Below are 15,005 nucleotides of genomic sequence, written 5' to 3'. Positions count from 1 at the left end.
GCTTGTTAAATACTGTAACGTGTTTTGCTACTGAAGACGCCGTTTGGATTGTTAATTGGTTTATTTGACAACCTACAAGTCGTAACTACAAATACTTATAACACTGTTATGGGTTTACACAATTTACGAACCCTGTACAATAATCTTTTCACACTATCTTCAATAGTCTTCACTTATTAACAGTACAACACGGGAGCTATACAAGTGTCACCATATTACACACTCCCAGTACCTTCTCACACTATCACCTCTAATCACATGTTCTGGTCTTCCTCCCGCGACTGCTATACTTCAACTATCTTCTGTCTGGCTTCACAATCCACACTCGCTACAACTGAACTCCGTGACTGCTAGACTTCAACTGTCTTCGGGGCTGCTACATTTTAACTCTCTCCTTACGCATTCCAGTCTCCCTTATAAACCCTCAGTCGGACAGCGGAAAACCCACATTGCTTCGCTGTTGCATAAATGCCATGTTTACAGGCGTTGCTGGGGAACACTGCCAAGAGTTATTTCTGCGTAGTAACCGCGGTGTCCCCTGTTATGTCACTGTGGGGAGAGGGTGTTTACTGAGCATTTCATAATGATGGAAGGAGGGGGGGTATGTGATGTCACTCACAAGACCGCAGAGTTGAAGTGACCCCTACTTCCTGTTGCGCCATCCACGTCACAATACTTTAAAATGTCATTAAATTTATACATTCATTCCTGGTTGCAATATGTTTTGGCCACACATGGACTATCATCAAGCAACATTTTTCGTTAATGGGGATACCACTGAACTTTACACTTTGTCTTCTGTGCCCTTAGGCACATCGTTGTTTTTGTTATTAGTTTCTTTCATAGAATACTTTCATTGTATCTTCTCTGGCGGCTATTTAAGTGTTTTTATGTCCTTTATTTTGTTGTGTATGCTTTTAGTGCTGTCTTCCCTTATACAGGAAGCCATAATAGCATCTTGAACTAGGCCATGATCATATTTCTCACCAATTTGTTCACAAACATCCAATCACTTATCATAGTTGATGCAATATTTAGATTACTGACCAGATTAATTCCAGTTATATCAATTATGACTTGTATTTAAGAGATAACCATTTAAGGACTCACAGAACACACAGGTTAACTTGACTGAGGTATTTCATAGTCCACAAAGTAAGTTTCCCACTCATCCCACAGCTAGCAAACCTTATATTGTGCGAAGCGACTGCGCATACATGATAGAGCAATGATGTAGCATGGCACATTCACTAACGCAATTTCCCACATTCCCACAGTAGCATCGTTGCAGCTGTTGAAGATGGAGGCTCTTATTCCAGCTCCCACCGACTGTGAAGTGCGGTCAGTGATAAAGTTTTTGAATGCACAGAGCATAGCGCTGATTGAAATTCATCGTCAGCTGTGCCGGGTCTATGGGCCTAACGTCATGAGCAGATGGTGCGTCGCTGGTGCAGACAATTTTCAGCAGGTCAACAAAGTGTGCATGATGAGAAGCACAGCGGGCGGCCATCCATCATTACAGACAACCTGGTGGAGCTTGTGCGGGAACGCATTATGGAGAATCAGCTCATCGCAATTACGGAACTCAGCAGTCATGTCCTGCAGATTTCCCGCTCCTTGTTGCACGAAATTGTCACGGAGCACCTGTTGTTCAGGAAATTGTGCGCCAGGTGGGTGCCGAAGGAACTGACACCAGAACACAAAACAAAGTGCATGGAGTCAGCATTGACATTTCTGCAGCGGTACCATGATGACGGTGACGAGTTTCTGGACCAGATCATCACAGGTGATGAAACGTGGATTGCACACATTACCCCAGAAACCAAGCATCAGTCAATGCATTGGCGTCACAGTGGATCTCCCTGTAAGACGAAATTCAAGCAGACGTCGGCGCGGAAAGTGATGTGCATGGTATTCTGGGACAGACGTAGATATCCTGATCAGAGGTGAGACGGTGAATGCTGAGTGTTACTGTGAAACACTGCAGAAATTGTGACAGGCCATTCAGAACAAGCGGCACAGGATGCATAGTGCCGGTATTGTCTTCCTGCACAATGGCGCTAGGCCACACACGGCTCGATGGACAGTAAGTCTCCTGCAGAAGTTCAGCTGGGAGGTGTCTAATCATCCAACCTACAGCCAGGACCTTGCTCCCAGTGATTTCCATCTTTTCCTACACCTCAAGAAATTCCTGTCCGGTGAGAGTCAGCGTTTTGAGAATGACAGAGAGGCAGAGATGGTTGTCACACAGTGGTTCCAATCCCAGGTGGCAGACTTCTACGACACAGGTATTCAAAAGTTGGTCCCGCAGTATGACAAATGTCTCAATTCCGGTGGCGATTATGTTGAAAAATAGCTGAACACTTGCTGTATCTGTTGCAATAAATATTTCCATGAAATTGTGTTTTGTTTCTGTAAACGGCCCCAGGGAAACTTACTTTGTGGACGAGCCTCATATCATCAGTCTTTGCAAGTGATTGCAGGGCTACTACCATTCAAAGGACCATGACTGATTTTTCTACACTTATTTTCTGATTACAGCATATATCACCCTCTTATCAGATTCAGTGACAACTCTGCAGTTGATACAGCTTCATTAATCATGTACAGCTTAACCATTTAACTTACATTTGTTCAGTTATTCAATTGCTTTTTCTTCCGCATTTCCAACTCTTGGAGATGGAAAGAAGAATTGGATTTTGTAGAACATTTCAAATTCGTCAGAAGTGGTGTGATTGTCATTACACATATTGCTTGACCTAAAGATATAACTCATAAAAACAATGACTCATTTTAACGTTTATACATTCTGTTGTTTCTACTCCAAATAAATGCTTTTTATTTAAGAGTCACTATGTGATTCACATATATCTGTGTCTGCAATGTGGTCAATTTCATAATAATGGGTGTTATTGCAATTTGATTTTTACTACTAATGAAGGAAATGCAAATTTATTTGTAGTTTTGTCTTGTCATCTGTAGATATAAATTGATCAGATTCATAAAATAACATAAATTTTTGATACACCTCAAACTTTGTCAACACTGATTATGAATTAGGAGCATCAGTTTATTTTTAAGTACTGTACTATAGACTGTGGAATATTTGATTCTATAAAGATTAATTTTAGATGACAGTTGGTGACAATGTATGCTTTTGTCAGATTTGAAGTTCTCATGGCAGTGACTGTGAAGAGTTCTTTCTCTTTTCTGAGATGTGACATCTTGTATCCAAATAGAAGTTCACCTATGTTTCAGAGGAACATTGTATCTCCATCTTCAGGAAAGAAGAGTAAGCCAAGCAAGCAGCACAGGTCTTGACTTACTCATCAATGCTGAAGATGGAGGTAGTACATTCATTCAAAATGTCAGCCAACTTGTGCCGGACTACATGGTATCACATCCCAGTAGATCATAATCTTCATATAGTCTTCATTTTTTCAATCATTTTACTTGGAAGACAGTGACATAGAAACACTTTGAAGAGTTACATTTTTGAGATATAACACCATGTAGTCCATTGAAAGTTAAAGGATGTTTCTGAGGAACATGTTACCTCCATCTTCAGCACTGAAAAATAAACCAAGCAAGAAAGCCACATGAAGCATGTAGCAAGCAGAGCCTTGCTGAAGATGGAGGCAACATGTGTCTTTGACATTTCAGTTGGCTTTCAACGGACTACATAGTTTGATATCCCAGAAGACAGAACTCTTCATACCCACAACTGTGAAAGATCTAAAATCCTACACATAAACTTTTTATTTGCAAACTAATTAATGTAACATTTTGTGTTGTACCTTGTGTTCATCTCTATTTCTTTACTTTCAGAGGCTTCCAACGTGAAATAACTGTAGTAAACCTGTGTATACTATAGCAGGAGAAGTTTCACTTACAATAGTTTTCACTACAATATACCATTTATAAGATACAGAGCTTGATAATTCATATTTATTTATAAATTACAAAATTGTAGTATCTATCTAATGTGATAGCCTCTAAAGGAAGTAGTGTGTTCTTAAAATTTTCTTTTTTCTTGAATCAATTTTACTATAAACCAGAGCATACTGATTTATTTTCAGTGTAAAATTTTATAAATAATATAATTCTCAATTATATGTACATTTTAATGCATTAAAAATTATTATGAGTGACCCTTATTCAAAAGATATTACATTATCTATATTAAATTTGGAAATTCAAAAATACTATATTCCTTTTTTAAAAAGAACACTTTCCAATTCAGTGCAAAGTCCAAAGTATTATTCCTTATCAAGAATAAACATTTATTTCTTATTTCCTTAAAATTCTGTTCCATTTCTTGCCCTTTTAACCATGCAGCATAGGCAAGAATAAGGGTTGACTTAAAAATAACAGTAACATTTTAATCAATGCAGAGCCCTCCATTACGAACACCATGGACATCAATCTTGCTGTCAGGACCATTTTGGGCTGTATTATTTGCCTCACAGGGTCTCATGTGGGGAACCATCACATTATCAATGCAGCTGCCTACCTATTTTAAAAATGTTTACATGCTGGATATCAAAACGGTAAGTACTAGGGCTCATTTACTCCAATTAAATGCACAATTAATCCTCTATGTTCAGCAATCATGGCTAAACAGACTATTACTAATATTTAAATTTGGAAACACTTTGTACCAACATGGGTGTGTGTACACACAGGTTTCCTTTGCCAAAGACATCCAATATGGTACTAGTATCGATGCAGATCTGAAAAACTCAGAAATGAAGAAAGCTATTGTGTGTTCATTATATAGGTTTGTAATTACTGGCCTTCAAAAGACCAAGTACAGTTACTGAAAATTAAAGATCTAGACCTGATATACAGAGCAGAATATCAATAAAAAGAAACAGAAAAGCCCTGTGGAATATTTGCAGGACCACCAGAGGACAGATGCAGTTGTACACACACACACACACACACACATTCTCTCTCTCTCACACACACACACTCACACCCATACTCACGCTCACACTCTCACCCATGCTCACTCTCTCCCTCTCTCTCTCTCTCTCTCTTTGAATATCTGAGCTATATTCTCTTTGAAGAAAGCAGTCTTCTGGGATTTGACACCATGTGTATGTGGTGTTAACTGACGTTTCGGAGGAAGGTATCGCCTCCATCTNAAGGAGCTGGGACAGAAGCAGGGTTTTGTGTTGGGGAGAGAAAGGCAAGGTTAAAGGATGGGCACTAACCCTTAAGCTAGGGGAGTGGGGTGGGGGTCCAGAAGGCTACACAGGCCATGACGGACTAACATAACCACCCCCCCAACCGCTTGTGCCGGTTCTCACGGTCTCTTCGCCTGCGGATTTCCTATAATTTTCCTTCTACCCTGAAGATTGAGGCGATATGTTCCTCCAAAACGTCGGTTAACACACATATACACGGTGCCAAATCCCAGAAGACTGCTTTCTTCATAGTCACCGCCGTGAAAACCTCAAATCTTACATATATTCTCTTTGTCATCTACATGTCAAAGTGGAGCCACTGTACCAAGAATTTTAATTTTTTTTTAAATACACTTATGTCAGATAACATTTACTATTGTGTTTTTAATACGGGGGGGAAAGGATTTTTTCTGTGTAAGTTATCTCTACAACTGCATCTGTCCTCTGGTAGTCCTGCAAATATGGCTTTTTTACGTATTAGGCACATGTGCGTTGTAACTGTGAAAAGTTATTTCCTGCAAACTTTCTTTATTCCACTTATTGTGCAATATATGAAATATCTGTGTAATGCTTTTTAGATATGTTGCACAGGAGATCTGTTAGCTTCATCATATCCAACAATTCTGCCTCTGCATATTGATGCCACAGTGAAACATAGGACAGACTTTGCTATTTATGGATCCAGGGTTCCCTTCATATAAACCAGAATGAAATATCACTTTTATATAATATAGGATGGATTTTCATAAATACTGATTAGTTTGAACCACTTTTCAGAAAATGACTGCAACATTTATTGATATAAACATTTCATGTTAGATACACCTCTTCATACAATGTAGCTATCTGAGATATTATGTATTCTTTGTCTCTCTGTTAACTCTTATTCTCTTAGAAACCAACAGTGGCATAGCATTAAAGTCTTGAGAAGTAGTTAAACTGTTTAACTGTTACAGAATGGGTTTGTTTCTGGCATACCTGAGCTCAGCAAGTTTGCATTCGGTCTTGCCTTCTCTACTACAATGGACTTCATGCTCCGTAATGAATATTTATCCATCACTGCTGTCCGTAAAATTTCTGTAGCCACAAGTTAGTATACTACAATATTCATATATGGGATTGCAGTGTTGATCATGTTTGTGAAAAAAATAATTTCATTTTAGAGCAGAAATTTCAAACATCCTCTGTTTGTCCATTCATATTTATTATTTTATCCTAATTAATTGGACTTTGGCAGATGCTTTATGTTAGGTGTATTTGTGTTTTACTTGTCTGTTTTAACGTTTTAGTCTGTTGTTGTACTTAATGTGATTAAATAAGGACGACTTTAATAAATTAATATCTTGTCATATTTGCTCAAGGTAAGAACTGTGAAGCCAGCAGAAACAGCAATTGCTAGGGAACACCTCTGCAAACATGCTTGGTAATAGGTAACAGATCTGTAATATGCAACAATAGAGTAACTGGCAAGCATTGTTCTCTGTGCGGTCTGTGTGATAGCTACATGATGCAACATGGGAGAAGTGTTTTTTGTGCAGTCCATGCTGAGGTGTTATAAGCAGGACAAGTCTAGAGTTTAGTTAGTTGTGAGACAGTTGCCAGCCAGTAAGGACGTGAACTTGGAAGCTGAGGAAGCTATGGTGTTGGAACCTATTACCAGGTGACAATCTGTAAAGGTACAGCAGATAGTAGATCTCAAACATGTTTAATGAAATGCAGTGTGTCAATTAGTGTTAGCTCTATAGTTATTTGTAGTTACATTCTGTAAGAGTTCAGTAAATCCAATTACCATTCCAACCCTCAACTGTAGTAACTCATACACATGAAAATATTTTAATTAATTGATTCTTTTTACCATACGTCGATTAATTGATATATTAATATTTTCACGAAAGTATGATATGTAAAAACCAAACTATTCAATGAAAATTGAAATATTCCATTTGTACAATAGACATTATTTGTCTGGAAGAATTCCTTGGTATAACTAAAATATTCTTCATATTATTTAATGGAGATAGTGTATGATAGAAATGATGTGTCTAGATTAAGTCCTTTGTACAGCTAAAACATTCTCCATATGACTGCATTAATGGAGATAAAAGAAACAAACATGAAAATCCCAAATATATCATTAGATGCAGCTGGAGTGGTCACATGTTCCAATACAAAAAGTTCCATTTATTGTTGACATAACTCATGTATGTACACAGTCTAATGCTTAATCAGTAAGAGCTCTCTGAGATGAGTTATGCAAGGGAGCATATACATATTGATCATGCACTATAACTGAATTCACTCAACATTATGAACTAAAAAGGAAACAGCACAAGTGATTTAGCTCAGAGGTTTTCCATTTGATGTCCATGGTAATGGTTTTGTCAATTAATATAGTAGAAGTAGAAAAAAAATGTAGTTGCTTCTGCATCATGATGATGTATGGAGGAATGAAAGTGAAGATCAGATAATCTTAACATCAGTTAACAGTGACCCTGTATAGATAGCCGCAGATCAAAATTTTATTAATGCCTGTCCCTTCCATGTTAAGAGTGTACATGCATATCAACATTAAAAATATTAAAATATTATCATGTGTTAAAGGACTAACCTTTACTTGCATGTGTCACAGAATTATAACATACATGTGCAAGGTCCAGCATCCTTTGCATGTCACCCTGCCAGCAAGATGCCATTGACCAAAAGTTAAAAACCAATAAACAATCGACACATAAAGCTTGATCCAATGTGTTTAATTCAAAAGGTTTATTTTATTTATATTGTCACATAATGGAGTGACTGTAGGTGGGGTTTGGATTGGTAATTGGAGCACAATTTTGCAGCTTGTGACTACATTTTACAGATATGTATCACACACAGACCAGCATTCTCAGTCACACTGTTTGGTTACGGCTTACAATGGCAGATGTGTTCCTCTGCTTCTGGGCTGAAGTCCTTGTAGGGTAGTGACCATCTCGTGGCAACCTCATACTCTGACCACTGGCTTCAGCCAGTACCCCTTTCACCTGCTAGCCCCCAGGCTGAACTGACTTCCAATCTCCAACTTCAGCTGTTAATTTTCCACTGGCTTCCAAACTGAACCAACTCACAGTCAGAGTCAGAGTTACTGTACAACTGCTGGTTTAGGGCCAATCAGTTTGTCTTGGTGACAAGCCCCACTGAGACTCGTGACCAGTAATTGTTTTTCTTAACTGAACACTTGCGGTCATTGTCCTTATGTAACATCCTCTCTGATGATGGAATGAATCTGTCATTTACAATTACTACAGGCCCCTGGCCCTCACCAGCACAGTCATTCTGAGGTCCAAGTCCCACAAACTCATGACCATATTTTACTGTCTCAGAACTGAGATGACCAACACTCAGTCAACCAGTCTGTCTTGGAATAAAGCATCCATCCGGGGCTTACAACCAGATTTTTATTGCTGTATGACAGTTGCAGGTTTGTTGATGTGGGGTGCTCTCTGATGAGAGGATGGGTCTGTTGTTTACAATTGCTGCTGGCCTTCGCTAGCGCAGTCGTTCTTGGGTCCCAGTCCCATGGAACTCGCAACCATATTTTACTGTCTCGGATTCGGGGCTTCCATTTTCATCGCCTCATATGAATTGCAGGGAGGTATTTGACCCTGTCTCCCAGCTACATAAGAACTACTAATTAATTTCTTATGCAGCCTCAGCACAGGCTGCATAATAATCACAGTTTCCAACACTTTGTCCATTGTTGCATGATATCACTATTGGCACACACTACATAGAAAACATCACTTCTGACAGTTACTCTAGCGTTACGTTTACAAAAATGTTGCCTAGCACTGGCTGCTTCTCTGGTCCAATATGCTGTCTGTGAGGCATTATGTCACAATATGTTATTCTGTTTCAAAGCAACTGATTAGTACATGATAAGATGTATGATTATGAGTGGGTAAACATTAAATTGTGCTAAGACAGATTAATCGAGTATCTGAGTATCATTACATTCTTTGGCAGGTGAGTTCATCCCTGCTGTATTGCTTGTAGTGCTTGGATTCCTTGGCAGTGGGAGTTCAACAGTTGCTGTAGTGTTTTTGGCCCTGTCATATGCAGTGGGGGGAGCCAGCTCTTCAGGCAGTTTGCCCAATATTGTTGATCTCAGTCCCAACTTTGCAGGTAGGTCTGCAGCAATACAGTACTGAACAAGAAGTTTATTTCCAGTGACAGCTCACTTGAGTTTTAACAAACTTGAGAAGTGTATTCTTGTGGAATTTCACATTTCATATTTAGAAGGATGTACAGGGACAGTATTCCAGTCTCCAAAAACAGATTTCTCAGAACATTCACTGTTTGTTAGTAACTGAGCTACTTTAAATTCCTGAGGTACTGTGTTATAAAATGACATGTAGTTAACTGGTTGGCATCCAAACTGGGCAGGTCTCTTGAATGAAAGTGAGACATGTTACTGGAAATATCCTGAGGTTTTTGAATATATCTGCATGGTTTTTCTACTAGAATTTATTTCTTTTCTTGATATTCATTAATTCTGATGAAATAATATATTCTTACTTAAACAGACATGGTTATGCTGATTATGTGTGTACAAAACTTACTTTTAAAGTTATTTCACATTTTTCTACCCTTCTGTCACCCGTTCCTTCTGTTTTTTGCATTGGCACATAAAAATAAATAACCTTGCTTTAGCAGTTTTTAAATTTGTGAACTATGATAATGATCACTAGTTTTGTATGTTAATGACTGCGTCTACTCACTTTATGATTCAGCAATTTTAGATAACATGAGATTTAGAGAAAAAAGTATAAGTCAATTCTTACATCAAGTACATTGTGGGAACATCCCACATTATCACGCATTTCTGCAACGCTCGCTCTTCACATCACTTTTCACCATCACGCGCGCTAACCAATCAGATTGCTTCAAACGATCGCATTTATACTACGCTCGGCGCTAGCCCGCGTCTACACCATTACGCGCGCTAGCCAATCAATTCTTTCTCCTCACTTTCGAGTTTGGCTCCGCCCCACCGACCAGCGTATAAAAAAGCAGAGTTATGCAGTTTAATACAGTACATCACCAGTCTACAAGCTAGCCACATCAAGCAACTTCAGCCAGCAGGCTTCGTCGCCAGCGCTCGGTCTTCGGAGACATCGGCAGGCTGCGCCAGGCACGACTGCCTCGGCCCTCCACCGCTCTCACACCCGACTCACTGGGGCACCGCGCCTGGACTCGCCAGTGGTCGTGTTACGGTCCGACCCACTGGGCCTCTGGCGTAGCCACTGCCTCATGGCTACTACGACCGCGCTCGACGACTAGCCTTCACCAGCAACCGCCGCACTGCGATCGAGCAACCTCCATCACTTGCCGCACGGCAACCAAGCAACCAGCTGCCACGGTCGCACTGCGGCCACTCCACTCACCGCAACTAGCCTTTCTCCTTACCGGCGCGCGCCGCGCTACCTCACCGATCAATCATCTCAGCAGCCACGGTCCTTTTCAGGGCCAACAAACTGTTCCGAAGAAGTGGGTTGTCATAGGAGTATGACAAAGACACACGTTAAAGAGTGCCCCACAACATATTTTATGGGTTGAAATATGGAGATATAGTACAATCGTACACAATTTAAAAGTTTTAGTGTTGCAAGTTCCATAATAATTACCAAAGCATTTTTAATTTTCCAAAGTGTTGAGTAAAACACGGCGCAGTAACCTTGTGTCTGTCTCTAAGCCATTAGGGAATGTTGAAAGCATAGAAGTAAGGCTGCTAACAATCTTAGATAACTTGGCTCATGGCATTAGCTGAGCAGTCATCTTCATTGAATTGAATTGAATTTATTTACATTCTATAAATCCTAAGTAGGTTAGTACCTTTGGATACAGAACAAGTCAAAAGGTTACATACATAAGTACAGGCAATTTTAGCTTAAAAATTAATATAACTTAATTTTACATCATTCTCTATTTACATTGAAGTATTCATCTAAAGAGTAGAAGGAATGAGCATGTAGTAATTCTTTAACTCTGATTTAAACTTTTTAGTATCATTGCCCAAGTTTTTAATACTTTGTGGCAGATTGTTGAACACTTTTATGCCAGTAAAGTAGACTCCTTTTTGATATACTGATGAATCAAGGCACATTTATATTAATTTAAATATGCCTGAAACCAGCTGATTTTCTGGTCTGATATTCTGTAGGCATTTTAATTGTACAGGAACATTCTGAACATCCCCAGTTCAAAACCATTTATTGAAATCTTGCTAACATTGTTTAAAGAGGAAACCGAATTAAACTAAATTGCTTAAATCACTGGCCAATGTAATATATGAAATAAAGAGAAAGTTGTTAGGATTGAAGAGTGTATATAACACCCAGTACTTATGTAAAATAAAGTAAAGCAAAGGTATCCCTGTAACAGTCCATGGAGACCCATAGGGTTGTGAGATGTTGAGGCTCCCACATTTTGTAGATAATCAGCTCACAGATGGCAGTGAGGTTGTCAGTCTTATGCCCTTTACACCGAGGAATATTCCTGGTACTCATTTCTGTTAAGAGGCTTGGTTGACCCCAGAGACTGGCTGGAAGGATTAGGTCAATTGAAAAAATCCACATCATCAGGATTTGATCCCATGACCTTCCAGCTTGTAGCATAGTGCCTCAACCAACTACGCTATCACGTGGCCACTACCCAGTGCTTATGACATAAATTATTTAAACCTTTGGATAATTTGAACTTTACAGATTCCGCCTTCTTCCTGAAATTTGTTCCATCAATAGCATTTCTTCTTTCAGGGACACTCCTTGGTATTATTAAAACACTGACACTAATTCCTGGAGTGTTGTCTCCAAATGCAGTCAGCCTTCTGAACAGTAGTTTTGTAAGTACAACAATATTAATCACAATCCAAAAAAGCTGCTCATTAGTATTGTAAAATATTTTGTCATAAAACAAACTAAAATAATACTCTTGTATATATTATTTTAAACTGTGAGACTCTGCAGACATAGTCAGTATTATTTATATATATGAGAGGGTTTACATTACATTACCAGGTTAGTACTTGGATGGCTGGTGTGATGATAGTAGTGAATGTGGTAGTTGTGGTGGTGGCGGTGATTGTGGCAGTGGCAGCAATGGCGGCAGCAGTTCACTGTACCTACTCCTTCCCTTCTGCTATTCCTCCTTTACCCTACCTTCCTCCCTCCTTCCCTCACCTACACTCATGCATGGGTCACCCACATCCCGGCAGGGTTCATTCTTGGCTTTTAAATTTAATTGTGTTGTTTAGCTTAAAAATTGGTTTCGGTGGACTGGGTCACAATTTCTGTGTCCTGCTACTGGAGAAACTTCCACATTTGTGCTTTAGGTCCCTTTATTTTATTTTCAATTATTGCCTCCATTCATCATGTTTATCATCATCATCATCATCATCATCATCATCATCATCGTCTTTTAGCTCCCACTGGATCTTAGTTGTTTAATTTCTCCCCTGACTAACCAGCAGCCAAGGCTTCCTTCTCGGTTTGTTCTCAGCCATTACAATTTTGGCCTTCCTCTTTTCTTTTGTCCTTGTGGATTCCACACCAAAGCCTCCTTCTTGATTGCATTTTGCTTTTGAAAATTATGGCCGGTAAAGTTCTATTGACATCTGGTTATTTCTTCAGTTATTTCTGTTTCATTTGTTTCTATACTTTAACATTTGTTGTTATAACTGGCCATCTGGAGGTGGTGGTGGTCGTCATCGTGGTGATTGGTAGTGGTGGTGGTGGTTGTAGTTTTCGTGATGATTGGTCGTGGTGTTGGTGGTCGTCGTCGTCATGGTGGTGGTCATCATCATCGTGGTGCTGCTGGTGGTGATCATGGTGGTGGTGGTGGTGGTGGTGGTAGTGACAGTTGTTGTCGTGGTGGTAGTCGTCGAGATTGTGATGGTGGACATAGTGCTAGTGTTGGTTGTTGTGGTGGTGGGCGTCGTGCTTGTGGTGCTGGTGGTCATCGTGGAGGTGGTGGTGGTCGTGGTGATGGTAGTGGTCATCTTGGTGCTGGTGGTTGTAGCCATCGTCATAGTGTTGGTGGTAGTGCTGGTCATCATCATCGTTTCGGTGGTGGCATTCATTGATGTGGTTATGGTGGTGTTGATGATGGTTGTCATGGTGGTTGTTGTGGTCGTGTTGGTGATGGTGGTGGTCATGTTGGTGAGCTTCGTGGTGGTGGGTGTCGTTATGGTGTGTGTCATGGTTGTGGTTGTTGGGGTGGTGGTCGTGGTGGTCATCTTGGAGGTGGTATTGGTGGTGGTGGTAGTGGTGCTGGTGGTCGTCATCGTCTTGGTGGTGGAGGTGGTGGTGGTGGTGTTGTTGGCCGTCGTCGTCGTCGAGGTGGTGGTGGTCATCGTGTATCTGGTGGTGGTGGTCATCATGTCTCTGGTGGTGGTGGTTGCGGTGGTAGTTGTCGTGGTGGTGATGTTCGTAGTGGTGGTTGTGGTAGGGGTGGTGGTGATGGTCATTGTCTTGGTGGTGGTAGTGGTGGTGGTCGTGGTGTTGGTGGTATAACTGACCCACTCAGTGAGGCTTCTAGCCCCACAAGTTGATTGCCACTTATAACTTTTTTAACCGAACAACTCAGTGGGACTTCAAGCGTTGAGCGCCGCTTATAACTGTCCTCTTAGTGTCCTTACGTTGATCTCCACTTTCATCCGCCGCTTCCTTGTTGTCGTCTGGTTCAGGGTAGGGTGTGGGATTACTCTGAATTAGAATTTGTATTGGCGCCAGTGGACTAGAGTGAAATCCACGAATTTGAAACGGGGAAAAGAAATGGGGGGGATGTGGATGGGCGGGCGTTTGGGATTTTGGCTGCTCAGATGGTAGGACAAAATTCTGTCTCAGGGCGACTTCTGGGCCTTGCTCACACAAGGAGATAGAGAACACTCAAAACACACACTTCACCAACTCTGTTGCTCTTTATTATAGATGTGAACTAGAATTACATATTACAAGGCTGTAGCACTTTTTAATTTGTTCACCGGACTCGGCCAACACCGATTTAACGTCCAGGACGTTACTCCTGTTACTCCCTTTAGACAACTGACCCCTGTTACTCACTAAGACGACTGACTCCTCCGGAGAGGCAGAACTCTTGATGGTTCCTGGAACGGCCGGTTTCCTCTCCTCTGAAATTTTGCTGATTGGCTGAATCCAAAATTTGGGTGTTACTCTCATTTACATTCCGCCAATCCCTAACAAGATCCATGTTAATTTGAGCCTAAGTACAAGACGGTCCTTCTGACAGCTCTTAAACAAATGAAGGTACACTAACGATCGCTCGGTACGCCCTTCTGAAAATTATTGCGACTCGTATCTGTCAAGTCTCAAAGTTTAAAAGACTCATACCGCCAAAGTTAAGCATTGAAATTCCCAGAAAACGCAGTGAGGTACTTCCTGTTGTCCTGGGTTTTCCAGTGACCTGCAGCTTGCTTGTCCCTCAGAAAGACCAGATGTCGTCCTTGGCGCCTGCTGGTGCTGGGGTCAATTGTGTTTCATCTTTTGTTAACAGGAATACATTTCGTTTACTTGTAGTACATTATAATTAAGAATGTAAATGAATATTGCTGAGGTTCCTGCATGGTGCGATTACAGTGGTTGTATACATCATGGAGGTGGTAGTGGTGGTCGTGATCGCTGGGGTGGTGGTGTTGGTGGTCGTTGTGGAGTTAGTGGTTAGTGGTGGTAGTTGTGGTGGTGGTGGTGGTGGTGGTTGTCATCGTCGTTGTGGTGCGGGTCATGGTCGTCATGGTTGTGGTGGTAGTGATCATGG

General features: G+C 40.6%; 1 protein-coding gene across 1 annotated transcript in view; it reads left to right on the top strand.

Moving 5' to 3' along the window:
- The window catches only part of LOC111866752 (sialin), a 34,468-nt gene that overhangs the window by 15,163 nt on the left and 4,300 nt on the right, over positions 1-15,005 (top strand). The window contains exons 7-10 of the mRNA XM_023855991.2: positions 4,395-4,550; positions 6,149-6,281; positions 9,198-9,356; positions 11,990-12,075. Of these exons, the coding sequence (XP_023711759.1) occupies positions 4,395-4,550; positions 6,149-6,281; positions 9,198-9,356; positions 11,990-12,075 (534 nt within the window). The remainder of the gene's footprint in view (positions 1-4,394; positions 4,551-6,148; positions 6,282-9,197; positions 9,357-11,989; positions 12,076-15,005) is intronic.

Source organism: Cryptotermes secundus, unplaced genomic scaffold (assembly GCF_002891405.2).
Source record: "Cryptotermes secundus unplaced genomic scaffold, Csec_1.0 scaffold7477, whole genome shotgun sequence".
In the NCBI taxonomy this organism is placed as follows: Eukaryota; Metazoa; Arthropoda; class Insecta; order Blattodea; family Kalotermitidae; genus Cryptotermes; species Cryptotermes secundus.
Note: the sequence above shows the minus strand (reverse complement) of the source record. Positions and strands in the feature narration are given on the sequence as shown.